Here is a 27,970-nt window from a genome sequence, read left to right as displayed (position 1 = left end):
TGTAATAAAACTTTTATATACGTGTTCGTATTGATCTGAAAACCAAAGTTCGAAAATAAACTTCGGTGAAAAAACCCTCAAAACTAATTTCAAATTTAAGGTTAAAAAATTTAAATTTTTGGTTATAACCCTAACCCCAACCCAAAAGATATGGGTGATAATTTAAGTTTCTGAAACAACAAAATTATGTCTGGAGGGAGCAACATTTATATGAAACCATTTTATGATATTACCTTGGTACACTGTATATGCTCTAGTCAATGAAGATCTACAAAAATGTGTATACACTACGCCAGGACAAGCTTTTAGTAACACGATTTTGTGTTACTCTATCCCTAAAAAGGTGTTACAATGGTCTATTGGAACACATTGACAAACTGTTACTATAGACTATGTTACTATAGTTTAATCTGTTGTAACACATTGGACCGTTCTTGTAGGAAATAAAAGGTGTTACATTAGAGTTATAGCAACATGTATTTACGTGTTACCATACATCATAGTAACACAATTTCTCTAGTTGTACCGACACTGTTTGTAATTTGTTTTTTCATTTGTAGCAACATATTCTATGACACCTTTTTTACATATTGCAACATAATTACATAAGACCCGTAATGCAGTTTGTAATATTAATACATTTAGTAAGAAAATTGTGTAAAAGAGTAAATGCACATACACAGAATAGGACAAATAATCATAAATGAAGTGATATAACCATAATATATTACTTTGCGATAATTAAGAAAGTTTTGATGAGTACTCAAATTACATCATCCCAATTGAAAACAAATAAATTCAGAGTCATGTCCGTTGAAAAGGTAAATACATATTTCGAGCAACAAACTACTAGCCAAAAAATATAGAATATATCTAATCTTATGTAATCTTCATCAGCTCCGTATCTTGTAGATTCCATCTTGCTGTGATCCTAAAACATGAGAATTTTAACTATTGATCTTTTGAACCTACACAATAAATTTATATATTAGCACTTACATTGCAATTATATATATATATATGTATATATATATTACATGAAGGTATTATGAGCATACACAAAATGAAGGCCAAGCAATCGATATTCCTTCATAATGGGCATCACCAATTGTCTTGCAATGCTTCACTGGCCTTACGAGATCCTCATCTTCCTTAAGTGGATGATTGACAACCACTTTAGTGAACTCGTTACCAATCTCAACACCATCCACTTTGTCTCTTGGGTTACTACTCAAATAAGTAGCATATGCCACAGTTTCTTTGTTAGGATATTTTGCGGTGATCAAGATTATTGTGGTACCAACCTACAATAGAAATAATGTATTCATTAAGAAATATACAATAGTTACTTGTTAAGCAATAATTTAATTAGTAGTATCATTTTTGTATGTTTTTACTACCTTCATTGAAGAAGAATGCACCCTATTTTGGGCCATGTGATGTGCAGTCTTCTTCTGAGTTTCTTGTTTTTCTGTAGTCTTTGCAAATTTCTCTAAATTCCGATGCTTCTTTTTATTCATCTATGTTGAGACATAATAACAAAGAGATCAGAACATATTATATTATAACATAACTTTTGTACTTTGAAACCAACTCTATCCATGCACATTAATCTTATAATTAGGAAAAATGGAAGGGCATGACATATAACAGTATTTAGAGCATGTAAATGGATATATATATATAAACCAATAGGGCAAATGAACAGGACCAACTTTATAAAGATGTGACAAATTGTTTTTCATAACCTTTCATGGATATCATTCAGTTGCCAACACTAAATGGCATAGATGAAGTGCCATCTTTAATTTTGTTTATGTTTCACACAGATTATGCATTCACAGATGTAGCATTGCCTAACTAGGAGTTCTCCCAACAACATATTTATATTTCACTCTAATATCATAGTGAGATGGATAAAGCACATTGAGAAATAAGTACAATTAATTTTAATAGGCATTCAAGAACTACCTCCCGCCGAAGATCATGAACAAGGTGTGGTTGTGATGAGAAATCATCTTGATGTGGTGATCCTATGGTGTTATCAGCCTCCTGATGCTAGTTCCATGATATATAATCCATGTAAAACCATGTATAAATTGAATTGCACCATATGAATGAAAACAACAAATCCTAACCTTTTTGCCACAAAGATCTAGAATATTATCATGTTGCTTATTTCGCTGTTCCTCACATCTTCTTTTGTTCTGTAGTTGAATGGACAATAAAAATTTACTATACATGTCAGTATGTGTATTAAGTGTTCAAATAAAACTTATAAATTGAAACGACAAAATACCATTGATATAATTCTTTGATTACTCATTGAGTCGTCTTGATCAGGTGTACTGCATTGAACCCTCTGCATATGCACATTTTTAAATATTGTTTCACAGAACATGGTGAGAAACATGGAATGCATTACTTTGACATTACCTTTCTATTAGTCCGTACTACTCCCTCTTCAATACCATCATCAAAAGTTCTTTGAGATGTTGCCTATGACAGTGAAATCAGGAAGGGGTAAAATTTTAGTATGAATCACAGAAATTTTTATTTTACAAGCATCTACAAAAATGAAATCAGAAGTAATTAAAAATTCAATGTTAAGGACAAAGGTATTTATAACTTTTACCATAGGTGGTTCACTATTCCCATTGCTTGTTCCTTTGTTTTCCAGCTCATCAATACGCTGACCTAGCGTTTTGACTAATTTTTTTAATTCCCCCACTTCCCCTCTAACATGTGTCTCTTCATCCGATGATGAGTCATTCACCATAGTGATATTTATGTTCTTGAGATGATGTGATGTACGAGCATAAACCTGTTTAGGAACAGGAAGTAATCCCATTCCATGCACTTGTCCAGGTTTTTCTTTTCCCAATACTTTATTTAGTGCATCACCTTCCCATGCAACTCTTCCTTGCTCATTTTGTGCCAACTCTGGTTGTTCATCAATGAGATTCTCCAATGTGACCTACAAGTGAAAAAAAGTATGCCCACTGTACAAGGTAGATAATATATATATTACATATTTATGGAAGGATTATGTGTGTATGGCATACCACATGTTGATTTTTATCTTTATCCTTTTTTTTGTGAGTTGCTAAGTAAACCTTTGCTCTATGTGGCTGCTTCTTATTTGGATCATCTTGTCTCTGAAAATGGAAGGTAATGTAAGAAAGTAAAGCGAACATGCATAGATGATTTTTTTAGCAAAACAAATGGGCTCACCATGTCCTCGGACCAACGAGCATAACTCTTTGTCCCTGCTGAGTGAGGGTTCTGTAACATTGAACGACTTCTTTTGTTCTTTTCACTGAGGGCCTATTACAGAAGCAATGTATTCTCATTGAGTTCACACTTGCAATGTTGTTTATGGTAGGAACAACAATACAATATTTGTCAAAGAAACAATAGTACAGATTGTAGAGCATATTTAATACCTTTCCTTTTTCTGACTTCCAATATTTGATAAGTGGAATCCATTGGTCTTTTTCTACATCGTCTGGACACAATTTATACAGAGCAGAACGCTTCTTCTTTGGATTAAAATATTTCTTTTTTAGTACAGCCTTGTATCGCCTCCAATCTCTTCCAATTGATTTCAGTATCCATTGAACGCATGATGGAGGGTACAGGAACTTTGTCTGAAATACATAAGAATAATGAGAGTAGAAGAATTTTAATTTTCCATGATTGCATGAATGGTTAGACATTGTATCAAAAACTTTTTGTTGCCATGGATATTAATAGATGCATCAATGTGAGAGTAGGCAAAAGGTAATAACTAGTAACATAAACCGAGCATTATACTTCTGCTATATTTTGCGTTTGAGGTACCTGTACAAATTGTAGTATTGTTAAATCTCCTTCATCTGCTTTGATATTTCTCCATGTCATCTTATCTAATGGACAGTAAGCTCCATTTCTTGCTAATGTGCCCAAAAACTGTCCTAGCAATCCACCTTCTTCCCCGATAGGTTGCCCTAATTTGTTGCATTTTACAACTACGCGTCGTCCAGGTGGAAGATCCCAAACATATCGCAAGGTAGTCCCCTTGCGCTTCTTCACCTCTTCAGCTGTTAACCATATACTCTATGTAATGCAATTACAAACTATGTGGGATTTAGGTGTTAAAGTTTTACCAGGCATGTTGAGAGGCTCATCATCTTGCTGCTCAACATGAATCACCTCATCTTCATATGGTTGAGGAGGCTCTACTTGTGGCAATGATTGTCCGCTGCTACTTCCCTCTCCATTTCCATAGTGACAACTACTATGTACTATGTTCAACCGTTTCTTTCTAGCCATTTTGCCAACAAAACTGGCTTCCTGTCTTTGAAGAGAACGAATAAATCATCAATTGCTCTTCAATGTTAAAGCTAAAGCAGAGTGCAATATGGCAGCTACAAGAGAAAATAGATAAATATAAATTATAAATGGCTTAATATTACCTAACTGGATGCATATAATTCAACTTAAATGTGGTCAGTACTATTAAACTTTTAGTTAAGAGAGGGGCACCATATTCATTATAGACAAGAACATACATATGACCTGCTTGTTTGGATTTGGAACTACAGCCAGAGATACGAGCATAACAAATTTTCAGTTCCACATGGTAGAGGTGGAGATAAAAGTGAGAATGAATGTAGTAACCTAAAATTGACTATTTCACACAAGAGTCTTCCCCTGCTACTGTACTTTGCATAAACTTTGATTATTAGTCTGAGCATACTCTTTGATTCAGTACTTAGCATTATCAAGATATCTAAACAGAAATATTTTGCACACAACTAATTACACATATCTGGCAACATAAATCCAACTAATTCATTTCACAATAATGTAGGCAATGCGCTGAACATATGCTATTAACCTATACAGATTGTCTAGCAGATGTTAGCACGGTTTATCAAATAACTGCATGTTTTACCAGAACTTCAATAATCAACAGTGGGAACTAATTTTGTTTCTTGTACAGAAATAAACATGGAATCTAGATGGTGGTACCGGTGCTTTTCATCAAACACATGGTGTATATAGCTCTGACAGAGAGCAAGTCATCCAGTTCAATTCAACACCAATTGATCTAACTCTCAGAAATAAGCATCAGGAATTTTAGAGAGAAGGTACACAAACCGTAGATAAGAATCCTTTGGTTGAAATGTCGATTCTTGTGACCTGCCCTCACCAAGCGCAGACGGAAAGGATGCAAAAGAAAGAGAGAAAAGGATGCAACAACGTAGGGGTGGTTTGGATCTTCGAATCTGCAGACTCCACAACTCAAGAAATGTGGGAGAGAGCCTAGAGAGATGGCCAGTTGAGGGGGAGAGCCATGGCCGGAGGCCCTGCGCAGTTGAGCAGTTGAGACTGCGATCTTGGAGGAGGCGATGGAGGGACTAGTGCTCTGGTGTGAGATTGTGGGAAGAAGAAGATCGACTAACTGATTCCAGGTCCAACGGGGATTATATATGGAGCTTATTCGCTCAGAGAGATGTGGAGAGAGATTAGCAGGTTTGTTACTCTAATGTTGCGGTACTACGTGGAGGGAAAATTGATTTTGGCGGCAATATTTGGAGGCAAAACAAAAAATTTAAGGAATTTCCATATTGAAAAAAATATACATCACAATTGTTTTTTACAAAATTGGTTAATTACTATGTTAGTAATTTTCTACCTTATCGATAAAAATTAAGGAAATTCCTTATGTGATTAACGTGATCCCCTAATGACTGTGTCACTCTGCTAGCTCTCCCTTCTGTTTTATTTAGCAGAATAATATTATTTTGAATGGATAGGAATATCATATAGTCCCTCCGTTTTTTTACGCCGTTGAATTTTTTATCTATGTTTGACCCTACGTCTTATCTAAAAAATATATACAATTAATTGACTATTTTATTATGATTTGATTTATTACTAAAGTAACTTCAAGTATGATTTATAATTTTGTATATTTGCATAAAATTTTTTAATAAGACGAAGGATGAAACGTAAATATAAAGCCAATGACGTCAGAAAAAAAAACCCAGACAGAGTAATGTGAAACTAATGTTTCTTTTTTCCTATTCTTTTTACCGGATTCTTTTTTTCCTTTCATATAATACGAAACTAAGGGGGCCATGCATAGTTTGGACAAATATGCTTTTAGTTAATCACATTTCTAAATAGCGCCAAGCCTCTAATTAGTAGGTACGGTCCAACGTCTATTATTGGTCAAACTTGGTTTGTAGGGTCCAATGCTGAGAGAATTTTTACTCCCTCTGGTTTTTTTGACGCCGTTGACTTTTTATTTGCGTTTGACCTTTGTCTTATTCAAAAAATTTATATAATTATTGATTATTTTGTTATAATTTGATTTATTACTAAAGTAACTTTAAGTATGATTTATAATTTTGTATATTTGGACAAAATTTTTGAATAAGACGAAGAGTCAAACATAAATCAAAAAGTCAACGACGTCAAACAAAAAAGGATTGTTAGGGGTAGGATTGGAAGGAAAAATGAATGGAATAAGAAAAAACTCATCTCTTTCTTCCCGCGCGCCGATGGCAGCTGCCGCCATATCGCAGTCGGCACCGCCGACGGCAAGGAGGAACGGCTTGAAGTGCCGGGGTGGTCACTACATTCCGTATATGCGAAATTCCTTTTCTGCTCTTCCAATCCAAATTACCACGTGTGGATTTCTCAAGGTACCAAGAGGCTGTGATTTGGTACCTCTTGGTATTTGATATTGCCTTAAGGATTATAAAATTACTCAATAGACGTATTTGCAATGGGCACGGATAAAATAGTTTACATCTGTTCTAGCACTTAAAAATGTGTACACGACATGTTACAAATAACATTATATAGGAAGTTGTATATAGTAAACTATTAATATATAAAATAGAGCATTTGATTTAATTTTACACGGGTTAAAGTATTTTTTGTAATGTGTCTGAAAAATCTTTCAGCTTTAATGCGCTCAAAAGAACCAACTAATATATTGCATCTCACCTATCTCTCTCATTCCTTAAAAAAATTCATCCATTTCCCTTGTTCCTATAAAGACGCTCATATACTCCATCTGTCCAAAAATAAACCAATTTTTCAGTTTTTACTTAAAATGTGTGACTCTTCGTCTTATTTTAGAAAAAATATAATTACTTTTTTTATTTTTATTAGATGATAAAATATAAATAGTATATTACGTGTGAAAAAAAGAAAAAAAAAGCTCCCGGGTCATCAATTTCCTCTAGAAACATTTTTTGCACGTTTCTTTCACAATTTCCCTGGTTCACTTCTCCTTATCCGGAAGCAGTTGTGATACCGATTGAGAAACACGCTCATCTCCTCCGTGTAGGCCTGTGCGCTCCCTTCCAATCCCCATCCAATCTAGTCTCTTCCCAGCGATCCACCATTGGGGGAGCCACCAAACCAGGCCCGAGCCCCTGCAGCCCGGCCGCCGGTCGCCTTCACGCCGGTGCAGAAGTGGAGGCATGGAGGCTGGTTATGGTTGGGGGCAACAGCCGGCACTTGCGGAGCAGCTAGCGTCGCTGAGCCGGTGAGGCTGCGCGGAGCGCCGGAGCGTGGATCCGGGGAGGCGGGAGCGGCCATCGCGGACGCCGATCGTTTGGAGCCGCTGGCCGCCGAGATGTGACTTGTGCGTGCCACACATGTGCAGCAGCCACCTTACCATCACATTTTCATTTGGTGTTGATGGTTCTGAGTGGTGATCAAGACGGTCAAGACCCTAAGGCAGTGAAGTGCACATGACGGCAGGTTAGCAAATTGTTTAGCACTATGTTTTACTATGCACACCAAGTGTTTGTCTTTTTTCTCGTACGCAGATGGCCTTTTTAAAATTTACCCTGCATCTTTTTGTTTCATATTTAATCTAGCTCAGGAATTCTTATACTAGTCATATAATTTAATCTGTACAACCAAAAACATTGGCTCATAGTGCAGTTTAATGCCTCAATTCTCATGTAAAGTTATTAATTCTTTATTCTGGTTACTTTTGTCAGGCTGATCTGCACCAATATCTGATCCACTCATGTACGGCTTTGCTATTTTCTTATCAAGCCAATAGACAAGATGGTCGTTTTCGTTTTCTTCAATTAAGCAAGCATCAGGGCTGCATCGACTCTGTATGTACTAGATCCTAATCCTAAGCCTCCAGGTATAGTTAACCTCACCTACACATGTTCGGTACACAAATTTCTTTTGGCTCAAAGGTATAATTATAGAATCAAATAGATTCAGTGGTTGTTGTCAATTAGGAACACTCATATATTAACTATATTTCTTATTTTAACACAGAAAATTGATGGATTTGAATAATATTAAGAAGTTATTGCTTTTCCCTAGAACAAGTGATGACTACCTTGCTGGAATAGATGGTTTTCTTCAGTTTGCATATAGGGAAAAGAGTCTTGAAGATAAGATCCGATGCCCATGTAAGAAGTGTGTAAACAAGTGGTTATTAAGGCGGGATGAAGTGTATGATCATTTAGTATGTCATGGAATGTTACTTGGATATAGTCCTTGGGGTTGTCATGGTGAAACTGCATCCTTCATCTCTGCCAACAGCAGGGGAACACAGTCACAAAGTAGAGGGATGGATTGTAACATGCGCCAACTAGTACAAGATGCTTTTGGGAACACAAATAATGATCCTCTAGTGAATGAATATGATGCACAAAATTCTTTAAACAGTGGGCCAGACCATGAAACAAAAACGTTCTATGACTTGCTCCGAGATGCTCATGACCCTTTGTGGGAAGGGTGTGAACTTACAAGGCTTTCATTTCTAGTTCTCTTGTTCCACATAAAATCAGTTAACAAGTGGAGTAATAAATCATTAAATGATTTGCTTGCAATCTTGCAACAAGCAATTCCAAATGGTAAGAATTTACCTAGAACATTTGCTGAAGCGAAGAAGATAATAGGAAAGCTTGGACTTAATTATGTCAAAATTCATGTTTGTCCAAATAACTGCCAACTTTATAGGAAAGATAAGGCAAACGATGACTTTTGCTCAAAATGTGGTACTTCAAGGTGGAAAAACAAAGAAGATAAAACAACCTTAACAAAGAAGGAAAGGAGAAGGGCAACACCAAGGAAAGTGTTACGGTACTTCCCAATTAAGCCAAGACTTAAAAGATTATTTATGCACAAGGAAACAGCAATAACATTAAGATGGCATGATGAGGGTCGTACAAAGGATGGTGTGTTGCGTCATCCAGCTGACTCAGAGGCTTGGAAGTCCATTGACCTTAGGAATCCGCAGTTTGCATCGGATTCTCGAAACATCAGGTTTGCAATGGCTAGTGATGGATTTAATCCATTTGGGACATTGAGTTCAACTTATAGTTGTTGGCCAGTTGTCTTGATTCCATATAACCTTCCTCCATGGTTATGCATGAAAGCATCTTCTATTATTCTTGCACTAATAATTCCTGGTCCATCTTACCCTGGAAAGGAGTTTCATGTATTTATGGAACCAGTTTATGAAGAGTTATTTGATTTATTTGAGGTTGGAACTCCTACATATGATGCATCTCGAAATGAGATGTTTCAGCTTCGTGCTACAGTACTGTTCACAGTTAGTGACTATCCTGGGATTGGAATCTTTGCGGGATATAGTGTCAATGGTGAATTTGCTTGTATTTCGTGTCGTGAAGAAACATGCTCTAAACGTTTGAAACATGGACACAAGTATTGTTTCATGGGACATCGTCGATTTCTTCCTCCGGACCATGAAATGCGATATAATGAAAATTCTTTTGATGGAACTGAAGAACATAGACTAGAACCCCTTGCTTATTCTGAAACATCAGTTTTACAAAAGATTGAGACAATTAATAATTTTGAGAAGTCAAAAACATGGAAATGCCTTAGTGGTTTATTTTCGTTGCCTTACTGGGACTTGAATTTACTCCATCATAATCTCGATGTAATGCATATTGAGAAGAATGTGTGTGATAACATATATGGGACATTGTTAGGACTGGAAGGCAAATCAAAGGATAATTTACAAGCACGCTTAGACCTACAAGAAATGAATATAAGGCCAGATTTGCATCCCATAAGAAAAGCAAATAATAAGTATTATTTGCCTCCTGCTTCGTATACAATGTCTAAACGGGAGAAACAACAATTTTGCAAAGTTCTCCATGATATTAAGGTTCCAGATGGATATGCAGGAAACATCTCAAAATGTATAAATGTTACTCAAGGGAAAATTTCAGGTCTTAAAAGTCATGACTGTCATATTCTAATGCAAGAACTTCTACCAGTTGCTTTGCGGGGTGTGCTTCCTGATAATGTCACTTCTGTCTTATTTGATCTATGTGGATATTTTAGAGAACTAAGTTCAAAAGTCCTCTACATCGATGTGCTTGAGAAGTTAGAGGAACAAATTAAAATGACATTGTGTCGTTTGGAGATGATATTTCCACCAGGTTTTTTTACCATTATGGTGCACTTGGTTGTTCATTTAGCCACGGAAGCAAAATTAGGAGGTCCCGTGTGTTACCGATCTATGTATTTTGTGGAAAGGTGCATTTCTCTCACAAATATATTTTCATTTGTTATCTACTGTAGAATTCTTAACATTTTTAATCTTTCTCTTTGTTTATTTAGATATTTGTGTGTATTGAAGTCATATGTGCGTAATAAGGCACATCCTGAAGGGTGTATTGCAGAAGCATATTTGGCAGATGAGTGTATGACATTTTGTTCAAGATATCTTGAAGGTTTTGAGACAAAGCATAACCAGCCTACACGAAATGATGATAGTGATGAGTACACCATATCTTTTTCCTCATGTTGGAAAACCACTTGGCAAGCCGAGAAGTTATGTTATTAGGGGCTTGACTAAAATGCAAGCACATAGATATGTGCTCTTCAACTGTCCAGATATCAACTCATACCTTCGGTATTAGCTCAAGATCATACACTTTATCACTAATCATTTTCTTCATAGCATACTTCATGACACTTTTTCTTTTACAGAACTCATGCTGATGAGATTAGAAGAACATATCGGCAAGGCCGCGTCACCCCAAAGATTATCGAGCGTATCCAAAATGAAAAATTCCACGAATGGTTCAGAGCTCATGTAAGTTTTTATTATCATTTAGATCAAGAAATGTAATCATGACTAAGCAATCCTATGTACACAGATAATGGATCTAGAGAGGAAAAATGGCATCTGTAGTGTCAATAATGATCATAGATGGCTGGCTCGTGGTCCAATTGGTCCAGCAAAAAGATATCGTGCTTTCAATACCCGTGGCTTCCGGTTTAGGCCTAAACATTTGGATGGAGTAACACAGAATAGCGGAGTTGTCCTAAGTGCAAAAACATCCAGTTATACTAAATCAAATGACGCAAATCCAATATTGGGTGATCTAACATACTATGGTAGAGTCATCGATATTATTGAGCTAAACTACTCTGGACAATTTTCAGTGGTATTGTTTAAATGTGAATGGGTTGATGTTGTTTCTGGAAAAGGAGTTAAAAAAAAGATAAGTATGGTTACACACTTGTTAACTTCTCACATCTCATACATACTGGAGAAAAAGTTGAGCATGAGCCCTTTATTTTTCCCAATCAAGCAGATCAAGCTTATTATGTTGATGATCCAATTAATCCTGGGTGGTCCATGGTTAGAAAGAACAAACCTAGAGATATATATGACATTGGTGAGGATGAAAGTGCAGGTGACATAGAAATTGAGCCATTCCATGTTTCACACCTTGGTGGAATGTCCAGTAATGCAAACAATTACAAGCAATGTGTTCGAACAGATGTTGAAGGAACAATAGTAGATGTTGATAATAATGCTTTCAATAATGAAGGATAACAGAGGAAAATTGTTACTCTTTCATGATTTATTTCATTACTTCAAGGTATATGCAATTACTTGATCTGAATCCTTTTGATGGATTTATTTTTGTTAGCAAAGGTGCTTCCAGTTTTAGAACTATTGAAAACTCTATCCAATTGAATGCATCTAACTCCAACAATATTTATGGTCTTTAAATTAATTTTTTACTTTTCTGTGTATGGTCCAACTATTAGGTCCACTGGTTAAGTATGATTTTATATTATGTTCTTTTAAGAAAAATGATTACAAGCGTAGTGGATGAATAATGTGTTGTTACCTTGGCCCGTTCAAAAACTCTCATCAGTTGCAGTTCATGAATATCTTGATATTTCCATACTTGTATAGATCACAAACGACATGGTCTTGGATCTGATATCTAGAAACATTCCCTCTTATTTTCCCTTACCTTGCTTAGAAATTCAATCTTAGCTAATTCAGATGATAGGGAGCATGAAACCACATAAACTCATTGTACACGTGCAAAGACAAATTAATATAAATGAGCCAAACTTTAGTTGCAATAATCATGCATATTGGTAATTTAACAAATCTATGTAATGAAGAAGGGTAAAATAAGGCGTGCAAATGTCTATATTTGAGATGGATCATATGTTATTCTACTGGCCCGTTTAAAAACTCTCATCAGTTGCAGTTCATGATTATCTTCATATTTCCATACTTAAAATAATGAGTTTTCAGGAAGACAATAATTATTCGAGCATCGACGAACAGATCAGCACCAGGTTTGGATACCGGATAATGAATTTTGGGCCAGATGAATAACACAATGTAGCTGTGTCCGTGCAGCACCAACAGAACAGCACATGGCGCATGAGCGATTCTATTGGTCTTGTTCGTCTCTGTGTGCAGGCAGTGGGCATATTACGTCTGTAGATGCTTACTTTCAGATCCTGGACTGATTTTGTCCATGTTTTTATCCAATTATGGTGGTTTGAGCGTCTGTCAGCTGCTTTGGGCCTTCCATGAAATCTGAAGATGTGTGCAGATGATTGTCATGCTCATGTAATCCAGTAAAGGATGTAATCGTTGTTAGGATTTTGGGATGCCCTTTGTGAAATGTGTCCTTTGTAGGGGAAAAGGGGTCAGAGATAAATTATCTTACTCTTAGCAGATTTTTCTAGAATATGCATCTTTTGTTGCTTTCAAAACAAGAATAAGAACATCAATTTCGCTTATATATACTCTGTATGTGTGCTTGTGTTTCTTGCCCACTGACTACATTACTGCGGTATGGGGACTTTGCTGAAATTGAGCTCCTTAAGTGTCATTACAAACCGCCGCATCTGAATCTCTGAAATTATGGTTCAGGCTGAGGAGCTGTCAGATCTCTGATACTCTCTCCATATTTTTAATATGACACCGTTACTTTTGAATTTACGATTGATTGTTTATCTTATTTAAAATTTATATATCCAAATATGTAAAATTATAAGATACACTACCTCCGTTTCATGTTATAAGACTTTTTAGTCTTGCCTAAATTTATTCATTGATCAATGTATAAATTTAATATATGTGTCTATATTCATTAGCATCCATATGAACTTAGACAATGCTAGAAAATCTTACATTACGAAATAGAGGGAGTACTTAAAGTTCTTATAATAATAAATAATATCATAACAAAATAATCAATAATTATATAATTTTTTGAAAAAGATGAATGACCAAACATGGATATAAAAGTCAACGGCGTCGTATAAAAATATGATATATCTACTATTTTTACTACTATTACAAAAGAAAATGGACGTCCTCCGTTTCCCCTCGGTCATGTAAGCCCATTAGACTAAATCTCAATATAACTTGTGCTTACGAGAGTACAAAACGAGGCTGTAGCTCAATGGATTAGGCGCTATGCTATCAATGAACATTGCTAGCCATCGGATTCTCTCTTCTCTTCCTCCACTGCAATGGTCATTAAAGAAGTAACATAATTTAACTTTATTTTAAATATAAATACAATTAACATTAAAATTAATTTTATTTAATTTATTTATGATGTTATTTTTAAAATAACTTGAGTCCAACCATCTTTTTTTTATATAAAATGGGCATTGGTCAACCCAACGAATGCTTGTTCGTTGATCAAACCATAATTCCTACAAATAAAGTGTACGAATGTGTGTATAAAATTAAATTTCTTAAATTTTGATAAATGCAGAAAAAATAAGTACAATCATTTACAACTAATGACACAAATGTTTGCTTGTCCAGTTGGCTAGTCTAGTGCGATTGTCCTGTTTATATACAGGAGGTTTGGAGTTCGACTCCTCCGTTAATTTTTTTTTAAACATGTAGCACAACAACATAGTGTTACTATAGTTGGTAGTAACAATGAATTTGTGTTCCTGTATGTATATCTACTATAACATACTGAAATTGTGTTACAATGTGCCTCGTAACACATAACGTATCGTTGCTATAGCATTCTCCAGTAACACATCTCCGAATGTGCTACAAAATAGTGTTACAAAATGTCGGTTCTGACGTAGTACGCTCCTCTTTTTTGCGTGCTAAGATATAACTCGGCCATAAATATACAAGCAATTACATTACTCACTCTTTCTCTTTCTCTTTCTCATTGCCCCTACGTCAGATTGTGCTGATGTACGTGAATCCCATTATGGGCTGCTGACTCATCCTTACTATACATGACCTAACATACCACTATTTTTCATCACATCATCTAGGCATTAAGAACACATTTTTTTAACTATCTTCACTGAACGTTTTGCAAACCCAGGGAAAAGAGATTTCATGAAAAAAAGGGAAAGCCCAACATACATACTGTTATAACACACCCCAAAACAGACATGCATATATTATTTATAGCAGTTGCTAGGTATACATGTCTATAAAATACATTTTTTCCAGATTATAAGGAAATAGACACTTCACTGCTCACAGGCACACATCAGTACATCAATACATATAATATTTTATATTTTATAACGGTGTTTTAAGCACATAAGTCGAATATATGTGTGGGTTATTGTAGTAAACTGGTTCAGATATAATTAGTAATTGTTGTCTTCCCAGAACTGAGCCTGAAGCCAGTCTATAGTCTCCTTTTCCACCTGAAATGCCTTGGCCAAAACATCATCGGAGATAGGTGGTTTTGATCCAAAAACTGCGTTTGCAATGGTGATCGTCCCAGGATTTTGGCTACTAAGCGCAACAATTGCAACAGCAGGCTTGTAGGGGTCATGATTGAATTGAAAGTGGATGAGACCCACGGGAAACACGAACACGTCACCCTTGTTGAGTACTTTGGAGAAGAGCTTGTTGTCTGGGTTGGATGTGACAAAGCCGACACAAAGCGTACCCTCAAGCACAATGAGGATCTCAGTGGCGCGGGGGTGCGTGTGTGGTGGGTTCTGTCCCAAGGGCGCATAGTCGATACGTGCAATTGAGATACCAAGGGTGTTGAGGCCAGGGAGCTGCACCGCACTGACTAGGGTGACGTTAGACCCAACCTTGCTTCCCATTGTGTTCCTAGGAGTATCGAGCATGGCAGCCTTGAAGAAGTCATCCGCGTTCACATCCATTGGGTTCTTGCAGGCAAACCCATTAACACGCACTGCACCCAAAAGTAGTTTTTAGTACCATCAAAAAGTTGTATATCCAAATGTTTCTATAAGCAAAATCTATGTTTTAGTAATATTGATTTGTTTCAGTGCGACGGCAGTACACTTGCTTTAGATGTGCACACGTCTATGAAATTAAGCGCACACACATATACCTGGCGAGTACATGTCGGCCACACAGAAGTCCTGGAGAGGGCTAGGATCTGAGGCAAAGGCCTGCCATGAAACCAACACAACAAGAGCAGTGAGGAGAAGGAAGGAAGAGGAGGAAGAAGAAACAACTACCATATTCTCTATTTCTCTAGCTAGCTAACTACTTGTTTGCTTGTGTTTGTGCTTTGTTTCATGCTTTGGCATGCAGAGAATGGATGCGCTTATATAGCTGCCTGGGAGAGAGCATGCATGCATGTGCGTGAAACTTGTGAATGACATGTAGCAGGTATAGCTAGGAATATATGCAAGTGAAACTGTCCAAAACGTTTGAAACGGTCTTGCTCCTGGTACAGCGTAGTGCTGATCCAATATTGCCAGTATTGTACTGTGTCAACTATCGCAAGTTTTCCATCTCCTCTCTCTCTCTTACACACACACGCGTATTGTACGTATACAAGTTGAGACATAGCCTGACGTTAGGTTGCTCTGATTATCAACCGATTTTTGAATGAGCGAGTGTATAGCACTAGTTATTTTCATTTCATGTGCATACACTATCACTGCCTCAAATTTCCATGAGGGTTACCAAGTTGTCAACAATGATGGATTATAATGCATGTACACATGGACACTGCTGTTTCTAAATGTTAGAATTTTCTAACACACACATATATACGTAGAAGTTTGGTTATATAGTATAGGATTTGGAGTTATACTAGGTTTTAGGATAGCATAAAAAGTCAGGAAAAACGAGCAACTGACATGTGGGCCCACCGTACGTATGTCACGTCAGTAAAAACCGGGCAGAAATAGAGTCGATACTGCCAGTGGATCTTGTTTGAACAGTTTACGAGAGTTTAGAGATATACATTTCTGGTTTTAGGGTTAAGAGACCTCAGATAAATTCGACATTAAGTCGAGGGACCTCTAGTGAACTTTTTCCGTGGAAAATACAACTATTGCCTATTGGGCTTCATGGCTCAATTGATCAACCAGCCTAGCTACTTCCGTCCCCAATTCCAGTGCTGGCGTGCCGTGGTGCAAACCCTAGCATTGAAGGGGCAGGAAGGCCAGCGGCGCGCCGGCGCCGCAGCACGGTGGCGGCGTGCACCGGCGCCATTTGTGGGCTTCAGGGGCGTGCGGTTGCCTACGTACGGTGCTGCAAATAGGCAGTGCAGCATTGCAACAGCCGGGCAACACATCAAGATAGCAAAATAATAAGGTACTGTACTATACTACTATATATACAAGTATGCAATTTAATTGAGTATTCATTATGTTTTCAATTTCTTAGAGTCATTTTAGCTATGTCTCTTATAAAGACAGATTTGCGTAGTAAAATTGGCGATGAATGGCTCAATGACTTGATGAGATGCTATACTGAGAAGGGGAGATATTTAGAAGCATCACTATTAATGAAAAAAAATTATAAAGCGGTTGAAGGTATGTAAAATCGCCCAATGTTGGTGCCTCAAGCAAATTTAGTGGTATGCTCCATTCTCTTCTAATTTTTACAATTATTAAGAATAGAAGTTATTATTTGGCCGTACTCTTAATTTAGTTTGTCTTATATACAGATTGCTCCTCATGAAGAGTAAAGGGCGTCATGTGTCATTATCTCTATGTTTGTCACAATTTAGTGGTATGCTCCATTCTCCTCTGTTGGTTCATATGAAAAATTGCTTTAAGCTATAGTGTTGGTCTAATGTGGATGCACTGCTTGCACCTTAAGCCCCCCAAATATTTTTTTCTGGATCCTCTCCTGCATGATGCACACATATATAATCGTGTTGACAATGTTTTCATAACGAACATCCGGGTATTTTGATCTTTTTGTAACGAAGAACACACTGTATGCTGTTTATTAAACAAGTGAAAACCGTACACATATATTGCTATTACATCATGCAAAAATAAAAAAAACATAGAAACTGTCAGCTCGCATACGTAAGAAGCACCCACAATACACATGCCATTTATATATGTGTTACATATAATTTAAATAGAGGGCCTCGGTAAGGGCATATAATTTTTTCTTGTTGCACTCGGTGAAATGATTAGTTGTGGTTGTTCTCCCAGAATTGAGCCTGCAACCAATCTATGGTTCCCTTTTCAACCTGGAATGCCTTTGCCAAAACCTCATCAGAGATCGGTGGCTTTGATCCAAACACCGCATTTGCAATGGTGATAGCACCAGGGTTTTGGCTGCTTAGTGCAGCAATTGCAACCGCGGGCTTATAAGGATTAGGGTTGAATTGAAAATGGATGAGCCCCACAGGGAACACAAACACATCACCCTTGTTGAGCACCTTAGAGAAAAGTTTGTTGTCTCGGTTGGACGTGACGAAGCCAACATAGAGTGTTCCCTCAAGCACCGTGAGGATCTCAGTTGCACGAGGGTGCGTGTGTGGTGGGTTCTGTCCCAAGGGTGCATAGTCGATGCGTGCAATTGAGATGCCAAGGGTGTTGAGGCCAGGGAGCTGCACAGCACTGATCAAGGTGACATTGGACCCAACTTTGTTTGTCTTTCTTGGAGTGTCGAGCATGGCTGCCTTGAAGAAGTGGTCGGCGTTCACGTCTATTGGGTTCAAGCAAGGAAACCCATTGACACGCACTGCTTGCAAAGTAAATGTATATACAGAAAGCTCAGAATATTGCACAATATTTGTAGGCTTCGAAAACATATATTAATTACATGAGAGATGAAAACATTCTATCTAAGTTCACACGCATATACCAGTGGTATAATTAACGTGCTATCAGTTTTAAAACATAACAGAAAAAACTGATGAGAGTTTGCATATATACCAGGGGAGTGCATGTCGGCGACGCAGAAGTCCTGCAGAGGGCTAGGATCCGAAGCCATGCCCTGCCATGAGGCCAAGGCAAGAAGAGTAGCCATGAGCATGAAGGAAGACGAAGAAGCCATTGTATTTCTCGATCGGCAGTTAGCTAGCTAATTAATAGCTGCTTCGTTTTGAGATGGTTCTTGTCCATGGCGAAGGTGTGCTTATATAGCAGCAGATATGGAGGCATCTATGCCGTTGCTGGCTGAACTTGGGTAAGCATGCATGCATGTGAGCAACAGAGAACAAGTCCACTGAAGGAATTGAAATGGTCTCTGGCGTGGCTGCTGGAAGGCGTGCGTGCTTGCTCCAAATTAATTGGAGTATTCATTAAGCTGGTTAACTATCGCTATAATTAAGCTGTTTATATGAACTCTTAAGTCTTCTTTTAAAATAGGTATGTATTCAAACTAAGGATTTAAGAGATTATTGGTGATTAGAATTTGAAAAGTTTCATCAATTTTGTTCTAAGGGATAAATATTTTTGATTGGAGGGCGTATAATAATTTTTCCATTGATAGTGGAGCAAATAATACATCAATGGTTGAGATCATTCTTGAAGTAATAAAATGATCTAAATAAATAAATAAAAAATACAGCTTAATCACCAATTCACAGGGATCTATTATCTTCGGCTTCGACTTCGATCGAAACACATGCTACACCCTTCGTCCCAAAAAAAGCTAATTCTCCGGTTTCCGTGTCCAACGTTTGACCATTTATCTTATTTGAAATTTTTTTTAGGAAATTAGAAGAAAATTAGTCACACGTAAAGTACTATTCATGATTTATCTTCTAATAAAAACAAAAATATCAATCGCAAAAAATTTTTGAATAAGACGAAGAGTAAAAAATTATAGGTAAAAAGTGAAAAATTGGTTTGTTTTTGGGACGGAGGAAGTACGTCATAGTAGAGATACATGGTAAGTCAGAAACACATGTGAATCCATTAATTCGTACGGAGACCGGCCGACTGATAATGTGATATATGCACATCAGCAAGGGCGTTTAACAGTACTATATATCCTTAAGCATCACCTAATACATAATAAAGCAACCTCATTAATTAATTAATTAACTTGTGTTACTGATGCATGCAGACTTTTCAAATATTTACAGTAAATATTTTACTTGGTCACAATGTTTTTTTCTTGGGAGTGGTTGTAATGGTACGTACGGGCACGTACGCTTGCAGGCTGTCACAAACGCTAATTAATGCTCCGGATTAGTCTAATAGGAGTTGGTATTAATAAGACCAGTTCTATCTATAGCTAGCTACTGATTCATCCATTCCAAAACATTGCTACTTGTAGAATAAAATATTATTTTAAAATATATTATCTACTTCTATGTTTATAACCTTATCTCTCAACCAATCATAATCATCCAAACTTATTTACTTTCTTTTAACTCATATTCCCGTCTCAATAAATCATAACCATTTAACGTATTAATCTTAACCCATTTAAAAAAAAGTCTATACACCATTTTATATATTTTGAGATAAAGGGAGTATCTTCGCCTAGCCAGAGGAGGCCACCTAAACGTTATTATGATTAAAGGAAACATAGTACATTGTTCAACAACATGGTTAATTGACAAGGGATAAACCATCCTGACAAGAAGGGCAAGCTGGACTGCTAGAGGGCCGCAATTGCATCGCAAGCACAGTGGGCCAAGTTTCTATACAAAGAAAAACAAGCCACCCAGGATGTCATGTTCCACTGGCAGCTAGCCACCAGTACATTGCACCGGTTGTTATATTAATATCATAAATATATAATTTTAAATATATACTGAATATATCTGTATAGTTTGTATGAGATGGGTCTGTTCTTTTTTTTATGGATGACTAAATGACTGATAGATGAATGATTTGAGTTAATGTTCTCAAGGGTAAAAAGGAATGAATTAATTATTATAAATTTGTAAAAAAATAAACATATTTTAAAAAATTCATGCATATATATATATATATTAAAATCGTTCTGCTTAAAATCTCAGATAGAGTGCATATTCATCCATGCATTAGAAATTTCATGGTATTTACACCGTGATAATTATTATTTTCTATTTTTCATAATTAAATTTGTTCGTAGGAACCAGGGTCCTTACGCTAGTGGCTCATAACGCATGAGGACCAAGGCACACATTACAAGGGTTAGGCCATGAACTGGTCCTTTCATAGGGAACAAATGGGTCTGCCCCTTCCATCAATGGCGAACCCAGAACAAAAATTACCGGGAGTCCTATACATGTCATAACACATATAATATTTTTATATTTAACTAATAATATGATTAATATAGACTAAACAACTAAATATTAAAATTCTATCTAGGGTCCTGTGACCTTGGATAGAACTACGTAGGAAGCTGGCGTCGAGTAGCCCGATGGTTGAGTATGGCCTTGGGTTGGGTAAGGGAGGGTTATGTCAAGGGGCAAGCTGGCGTCGAGTAGCCTGACGGTTGGCAGTATGACCAGGAGGCCGTTTCTCCTTAGAGCTGTCAGGCACCCCGAGCCCGATGCCATCAGCGCGAGGCAGCTCCTGGGTCCCAGTATAGATAAGGATCTTTCGGAGGGACCTATGGGACTCTTGACGCGCTCTGTCTATTAGAACTAATATTGCACCTACTACATCCATGACATATGATCGTTCATGCATTTTACTCTATTTGTTATATCGAAACTAGTGTAGCACAATAATAATATAATTATCGTATATATTTACATGCGATTGTTATGTTGTGAACAAGTCTACGAAGTGATTTAGCTAGCCATAGATGATTGAACTTGTCTTGACTAACCACTCAGAGCAAAGCGTTTTTCATTTGTAAGTCGGATTGTGACAGTCCTAATATTGTTTGTCATGAAATGCATCCGATGTTTCGTGAGGGGTGGCAAATTTGATTTGGTTCCAACACAGTGGTGACGAAGTAATAGCAATGGTTTGGAAAGATATATTAAATCCAATCACAACTACTACGTCTTTCTTCCAAAAAGAAAAATTAAACTACTAACTATGATATACTCCCTCCATGTTTTTTATATGACGCCGTTGACTTTTAGATCTATGTTGAAAGTTTATTTTATTCAAAAAAAATTGTTCAAATATACAAAATTATAAGTCATACTTAAAATTCATATAATAATAAAATAATTATAACAAAATAATTAATAGTTATATGATTTTTAATAAGACAAATATTAAACATATACATAGAAGTCCATAACGTCGTATAAAATAATATATAAACAAACGACCACATCAGATTAGTTAGTAGGGCACAGATGCATGTTTTTTAGCTGATGTGAAGACCATTTCCGTCTACCAGTTAGCTCGCTAGCTATATATGTCGTGAACAAGTCAATAAAGTAAGCCAGATTTTGACAATTCTCCTAGCATTAATGTCTTGTCATGCATGACGTCCGAGGTTTCGTACGTGAGAGCTCGCTCACAAACTTGATCTCGCCGCCAAGAAAATAGTTATAAATTAAACAAAAAGGTTGGAACAGTAGTGTAAATCAAATGTGTATGTAAATTGATCAATGATGCATGTAAATTGGCCCTTCAAAGTTCAGGTTATTAGCTAGACCATAGCTACTAATGTGGTCATCCAAGTGTGTATGAACACCGGCCGGAGATCCGGCCGATTAGTTAGCAGTGCAGATATATATATGTTTTTAAGCTGAAAAGTTCAATCTGCAACCTGCAGACTGAAGATCATTTCAGCGTAGCTGACGTCAGTACACTAGCTGACTTATTCTGTTGTTCACAAGTTCACGTTGCCACGCCCAGCGGCTATATAAGCACATCAATCCCCTCCATAGCCAAACCATCACCCAAAGATAAACACAGCCAAATAACTCAGCAGAGAAAAGAGAGCAGAAATCCAAAGCCAAATGGCTTCGTCATCTTCCTTCTGTCTCCTTGCTGCTCTTCTTGCCTTGCTCTCGTGGCAAGCCATCGCCTCTGATCCTAATCCTCTACAGGACTTTTGTGTTGCCGACATGCACTCTCCTGGTATATTATATATACTCTTTTAGATATTTCCTTCCTTTGTATCTACAGTGGAATTCACTAAAAGATGTGTATATATAACCCTAGTTTGTTTCTTTTTCTATTTATACAGTACGTGTCAATGGATTTGCTTGCCTGAACCCAATGGATGTAAACGCGGATCACTTCTTCAAGGCAGCCATGCTCGACACTCCTAGAAAGACAAACAAAGTTGGATCCAACGTCACCCTGATCAACGTCATGCAAATACCTGGTCTCAACACGCTCGGCATATCAATTGCACGCATTGACTACGCACCCTTGGGACAGAACCCACCGCACACGCACCCCCGTGCCACTGAGATTCTCACGGTGCTTGAGGGAACACTTTATGTTGGCTTCGTCACGTCTAACCCAAACAACACGTTGTTCACTAAGGAACTTAACAAGGGTGACGTGTTTGTCTTCCCTGAGGGGCTTATCCACTTCCAATTCAACCCTAACCCTCACCAGCCCGCGGTTGCAATTGCTGCACTTAGCAGCCAAAATCCAGGTGCCATCACGATTGCAAATGCAGTGTTTGGATCAAAGCCACCAATCTCAGATAAAGTTTTGGCAAAGGCATTCCAGGTTGAGAAGGGCACCATAGATTGGCTCCAGGCTCAGTTATGGGAGAACAACCACTATTAATGATGCTATTATAAAAGTTGTCCCCTTACGGATTTAATATTATAGTTTTACATATAACATGAATAAGTGGTATGCATGTTTTCTGTTTCTTATGCTTGTTGTAAGCTCTGATTTTTCTTTTTTAATTTATGTACTACATGGATGGTTTTTGAATAAAGGGAATACATTATGGTTCTCGTTAAAAAAGATGGAATATATCGAATAAGTTCGTGCAATAACACAGTCAATTATTGGGCGTGCATGTGATGATGAGATATGTGTGATAATACTGCTACAAGAAAATTCCCTGTGTACCCTGAAAAGGAATCCCTTATACACCCGAGTTAACCTTTTCGTTAGTCAATCCTTAGTTGAACCTTTTCGTTAGTCAATCCTTAGTTGCTACAATAAAACTTTTTAATAATTAATAATGAATATTAATTTTTGATGTCATATCTAAACATAAATTTTGTCATAAAATGTCTCACATAAACAAATTTATAAATACAGTAGTCTCATACAATAAATTTCTACACTCCAGCCATACACTCCATACATTTATATACTTCTCTATACCAAAGGGCAAAATTTACCTTTTCAAAGAATTTAACTGTCAACTAATTTTTTACTAACAGGAAAGGTATGGAAAGGAACCAAACTAATATTTGACGGTATATAAGGGAATAAACAAAACTTAGGGGATGAGTAAAATTTTAGGGGTACATATGATATTTTCTCTACTACATATGGACGTGCTGAAAATTTAAGCTGATGTACCTCGTATCTCATATACAGAATACTGCTTTAGTTCACTCCTAACTGTCATGAAAAGTTCTGGAAAAGATAACACACCCCCCCCCCCCCCACACACACACACACACACACACACACACATATATATATATATATATATATATATATATATCACTCCGCAAATTAAATCAATATAATTCAAAATTGGCACTATGCATGCACAGCCAGGATAAGCCAGTGAGCTTACATATATGTTATCAACAAGCTAGCAAAGCCATGTGAGCCAATTTTGCTCGCCTGGCTTGGCAAGGATTTTCTTGACCCACCCGACTACACTTAGGCCCGTTTGATTCAACTTAGGATTATTATAATCTAGCTTATTAGAAGTAAGCAAAAATAATCAGACAGATTATTGTAACATATTATTATAATCTAGAGTCCAAATTACTATAATCTGATAAACTCATCCAAATGTGCTTTTTTTAATTATTGGGTAGCTTTAGACCCACTACCCTAGTATACTTTAAAATAATTATCCATATTTATTGTTCGTTTCTACTTTAGCTTATAATAATCCAACTTATAATAATTTGACTCAATAATCCAGATTATAATAATTCCTAGCTAAAACAAACATGGCCTTAGCTGGCAAAGCAAGGCTAGGAATACTCTAGCCAAGGATCCAAAGGTGCCCAAAATTTCTTCATGGGGGAGATTGTTTGTATTCTTTATGAAAAAAAGCCAAATTATATATTTGCAAACAAAAAATAATTTTTAAATAAAACTTTTATATATGTATTCTTAGCTATATATGTATTCTACGTGAAGGCTGGAAAATAAACTAATGCGAAAAACCCTAAAATCAACTCTAAATTTAAGGTTAAAAAATTAAATTTTGACTTATAAGCATAAGGGATAAGCGAAAAGATGGGGGTGCATGTATCTTGCCATTGTGTGGAGCTAGTATCTGACAGCATACAACGTGGTTTGAGCATACAACAGTCAAAGCATACAACAGCCATTGTGTATAAGCATAAGGTTTGAGCAGGAGAGTTCGGGGAAAGTCATTTTGTCCATTCAGAGTATATCCACTTAATTGTTTCTTCTAATCTTGTGTTTCAATTCATGCACCTACGTAGACTGCGGCAGTCATCAATTAATCCATTACGGAACTCAACAGCCAGTGACACATCCACTCACCTGAGACAGGCCAAAATAAGGTTAGTTGTAGATTATTCTATTTTATTTGGTCCGTTGTGGATGATATATCATCTATGACAAATCCAAATTTAGGTTTGACATGACTCATATGTGAAGGTCCGTAATAAGTGTCCATCACGGATGAGTCATCTATGACGGGATATAATAGAAGCTAGCCATAATCTATACCCGTCATGGATGAGAGTCATCTATGACAGACATTAAGAGTTTTGGTAGTTATCTTTGACTGACCACAATTTTGTAGGATCGTAAAGAACCTTTCTCATCCCAAAAGATAGCCATTGAGGTGAGGGATTTTTCCACTTATATCCTAGGTCCTATGCCCCTTCACAATCAATGTGGGACTATTCAACAAATTTATGCTTGTTCATCCGTGACGAGCTATAAACATCATCGGTGACAAACTTTACTTTCATCCCATCAAAGATGAGGCTCATCGGTGATGGACTTTATCCTATCAATGATGAGTCTTCCTCATTAGTAACTAATCATCACTGGCTATGCTATTGTCAGTTAGAAATATGAGCTTATATATGCCATAGATGACCGGTTCGCAGCACCATATATTGCTCCCACATTGATCTCTAGCCACCAGTTGATTCATGTATGAATCGAAGAACGAAGACCACATGCTACACCACCCCTAGTGGATGCAATTGCAGCCCTCTAGCAGTCTAGCTTGCCCTTCTTATCAGAATGGTTTATCCCTTGACAATTAACCATGCTGTTGAACAACGTACTATGTTTCCTTTAATCATAATAACGTTTAGGTGGCCTCCTCTGGCTAGGCGAAGATGCTCCCTTTATCTCAAAGTGTATGGCCCTTTCACTGACGGCTAGAAGCCGGCCGGGAATGGCCAAAACCGACAGGGACATACTCCTTGACGGGGAACTGACAGAGTTAACCTGACAGGAGTAGGATGTCACAGAAAATGTCAAATGCATGACGGGCTCCTGACATGATTTGTTCCTGACAGGGTTAACCCGACGGGAGTAGGATGTCGCACAAAATGTCAAACATATGTCAAATGTAGAGTAACATATCTAAACCTGTGGAATGTGACCATAATTTTTCTGCCGGTTTTGTCGACGACAGGAAAAGAAACTTTTTCAGTCGCTACGATTTTTTGATATATTCACTAAATAGGTTCGTTTCCACTCAATTCACAAGCTGGTAGTATAATTCCAGTTCTAGAATTATTCATTTTGCACTCCAATTAATACATATACATGTCCAACAGAACAATAAGATGTAGGGGGTATGTATGTGTACAGATATACAATAGCACAAATTTGATAAGATAATAAACACCATATATTGGATAAAGGAGTTGTTCCGTGTCTGCCATGCTGCATATGTATCACTAACATACCATCTTCTCCGGCCCCTCAAGCTAGATATGGTTTATGGTAATTGTCGACGATTAATGTCGGCAATAAATTTATAGGGTGGCTATTAGGCTTGAAACTCGATGGTTAAGATGAAGAAGAACGAGACGATTTATCTAGGTTCAGGCTCTCGGCTGTGCGAGATAATACCCTAGTCCTGCTTGACGATCGTGTTGATGTGGGGTGCCATGTACCCCTTATACAGTGGGGGTAGGGCTTATATGATAGAGTCCTAATCTCATAAGACTAATATCTATCCTGATTCGGTTACGATTCGGATCTGGTACACTCGGCATGTATTCCGGTAGCTACCAAACTCCTGGTCGACACCGTATAGATACAATCTCCTTCCTATTCGGTACCCCTTTGATCCTACGTACTCGTATGGTCTACGGATACCCTTAGTACATGTATCCCACAATAATGTTTTTCTTAAACGGGTTAAGATTAATATGAGAAATGGCTATAGTTGATTGAGATGGGAAATTAGTTAAAGAAAGTAAATAAGTTAGAACATATCCAAAAGAAAGCTAATACTTTACTCATCAAAATCATGTATTTGGTCCATCCAAAAATACATTTCACATAAAAAAATTAAAAATTACACCTCCCAAAAAAAGTCCCAAAACTAAAAACTTGTACTGTGAACGCATATGTTGACCCAGATCTAGGATATGAGAGTTGATTTTAGGAGTATGTAAATGCTTGGAATATACTTGAAACCTGGTAGAGACTTGTTTTTTTCTCATCTAATTCCTAAAATTCAGTTATAGATATTAATTTTAATTACCTCGTAAATATTCTCGTAGAATGGTTATGATTGCTCGAGATCAAGACGAGGAGTTAGATTTTAAATAATTTTGTACTATAAAAGTAGCAATGTTTCGAAAGGGATGAACCAGCTAGCTAGCTATAGATAGAACTGGTCCTGTTAATACTAACTCTTATCAAACTAATCCGGAGTATTAGCTAGCGTTTGTGCATGCGTACGTGCCCGTACCAGTACAATTACGTACAACCACTCCCAGGAAAAATTCATGGTGACCAAGTAAAATAGTTGAAAAGAGTGCACCAGTAACAAAAGTTAATTAATTAATTAATTAATTAATGAGATTGCTTTATTATGCTGATGTCCATTTCATGATCAGTCGGGCCGGTCTCCGTACGAATGGATTTACACGTGTTTCTGACGTGGCATGTATCTCTGAATCTCCGATATGTATGTATTGTGCGTGCATTGACCGAGGTCGATGAATTAACAGTAACACACCTACCGCATCGCTGTCAGATGGCCAGTACACTTCTTAATTGTCTTTTACTTGGTCCCTGAGAATTCTCTCTTCAGTGATTAAGTTATATTTATTTGATTAGAGCACTTTATCAGTAGTGGAATTAATGATCTCAATCGTTGATGTGTTATGAGCTCTATAGTCGATAGAAA

General features: G+C 37.0%; 5 protein-coding genes and 1 pseudogene across 6 annotated transcripts; 3 read left to right on the top strand and 3 right to left on the bottom strand.

Moving 5' to 3' along the window:
• Positions 1-911: 911 nt before the first annotated feature.
• LOC102715782 lies at positions 912-4,314 on the bottom strand. 2 transcript variants are annotated; one of them, XM_040527125.1, is made up of 13 exons: positions 4,149-4,314; positions 3,844-4,082; positions 3,447-3,650; positions 3,235-3,327; positions 3,066-3,158; positions 2,636-2,977; positions 2,437-2,499; positions 2,300-2,362; positions 2,139-2,207; positions 1,972-2,058; positions 1,401-1,520; positions 1,059-1,304; positions 912-968 (listed from the first exon to the last, which is right to left on the bottom strand). In XM_040527125.1, exons 1-13 carry the CDS (start codon positions 4,312-4,314, stop codon positions 948-950), a joined length of 1,806 nt encoding a protein of 601 aa, XP_040383059.1. In that variant the 3' UTR covers positions 912-947. The 2 variants fall into 2 exon arrangements, with proteins under 2 accessions (XP_040383059.1, XP_040383060.1); XM_040527126.1 differs by having other exon boundaries at positions 1,972-2,052.
• Positions 4,315-8,317: 4,003 nt separating this feature from the next.
• Positions 8,318-10,364, top strand: LOC121055141. The gene is made up of 2 exons (XM_040526727.1): positions 8,318-10,241; positions 10,357-10,364. Exons 1-2 carry the CDS (start codon positions 8,318-8,320, stop codon positions 10,362-10,364), a joined length of 1,932 nt encoding a protein of 643 aa, XP_040382661.1.
• On the top strand, positions 10,360-13,129 carry LOC102715504 (annotated as a pseudogene).
• A 1,503-nt stretch (positions 13,130-14,632) lies between these two features.
• On the bottom strand, positions 14,633-15,833 carry LOC102715228 (germin-like protein 8-11). Its single transcript, XM_006659834.2, has 2 exons — positions 15,654-15,833; positions 14,633-15,491 (listed from the first exon to the last, which is right to left on the bottom strand). Exons 1-2 carry the CDS (start codon positions 15,784-15,786, stop codon positions 14,929-14,931), a joined length of 696 nt encoding a protein of 231 aa, XP_006659897.1. The 5' UTR covers positions 15,787-15,833; the 3' UTR covers positions 14,633-14,928.
• A 1,766-nt stretch (positions 15,834-17,599) lies between these two features.
• LOC102712281 (germin-like protein 8-11) lies at positions 17,600-18,616 on the bottom strand. Its single transcript, XM_006659132.3, has 2 exons — positions 18,460-18,616; positions 17,600-18,265 (listed from the first exon to the last, which is right to left on the bottom strand). Exons 1-2 carry the CDS (start codon positions 18,578-18,580, stop codon positions 17,709-17,711), a joined length of 678 nt encoding a protein of 225 aa, XP_006659195.2. The 5' UTR covers positions 18,581-18,616; the 3' UTR covers positions 17,600-17,708.
• A 3,719-nt stretch (positions 18,617-22,335) lies between these two features.
• On the top strand, positions 22,336-23,392 carry LOC102711999 (germin-like protein 8-5). The gene is made up of 2 exons (XM_006659131.3): positions 22,336-22,521; positions 22,631-23,392. The coding sequence occupies exons 1-2, from the start codon at positions 22,401-22,403 to the stop codon at positions 23,185-23,187; spliced, it is 678 nt and encodes a 225-aa protein (XP_006659194.1). The 5' UTR covers positions 22,336-22,400; the 3' UTR covers positions 23,188-23,392.
• Positions 23,393-27,970: the final 4,578 nt, after the last annotated feature.

The sequence above is a fragment of the Oryza brachyantha genome, chromosome 8 (assembly GCF_000231095.2).
Source record: "Oryza brachyantha chromosome 8, ObraRS2, whole genome shotgun sequence".
NCBI lineage: Eukaryota > Viridiplantae > Streptophyta > Magnoliopsida > Poales > Poaceae > Oryza > Oryza brachyantha.
The sequence above is the reverse complement of the archived record's forward strand: the minus strand, read 5'-3'. Positions and strand labels throughout refer to the sequence as shown.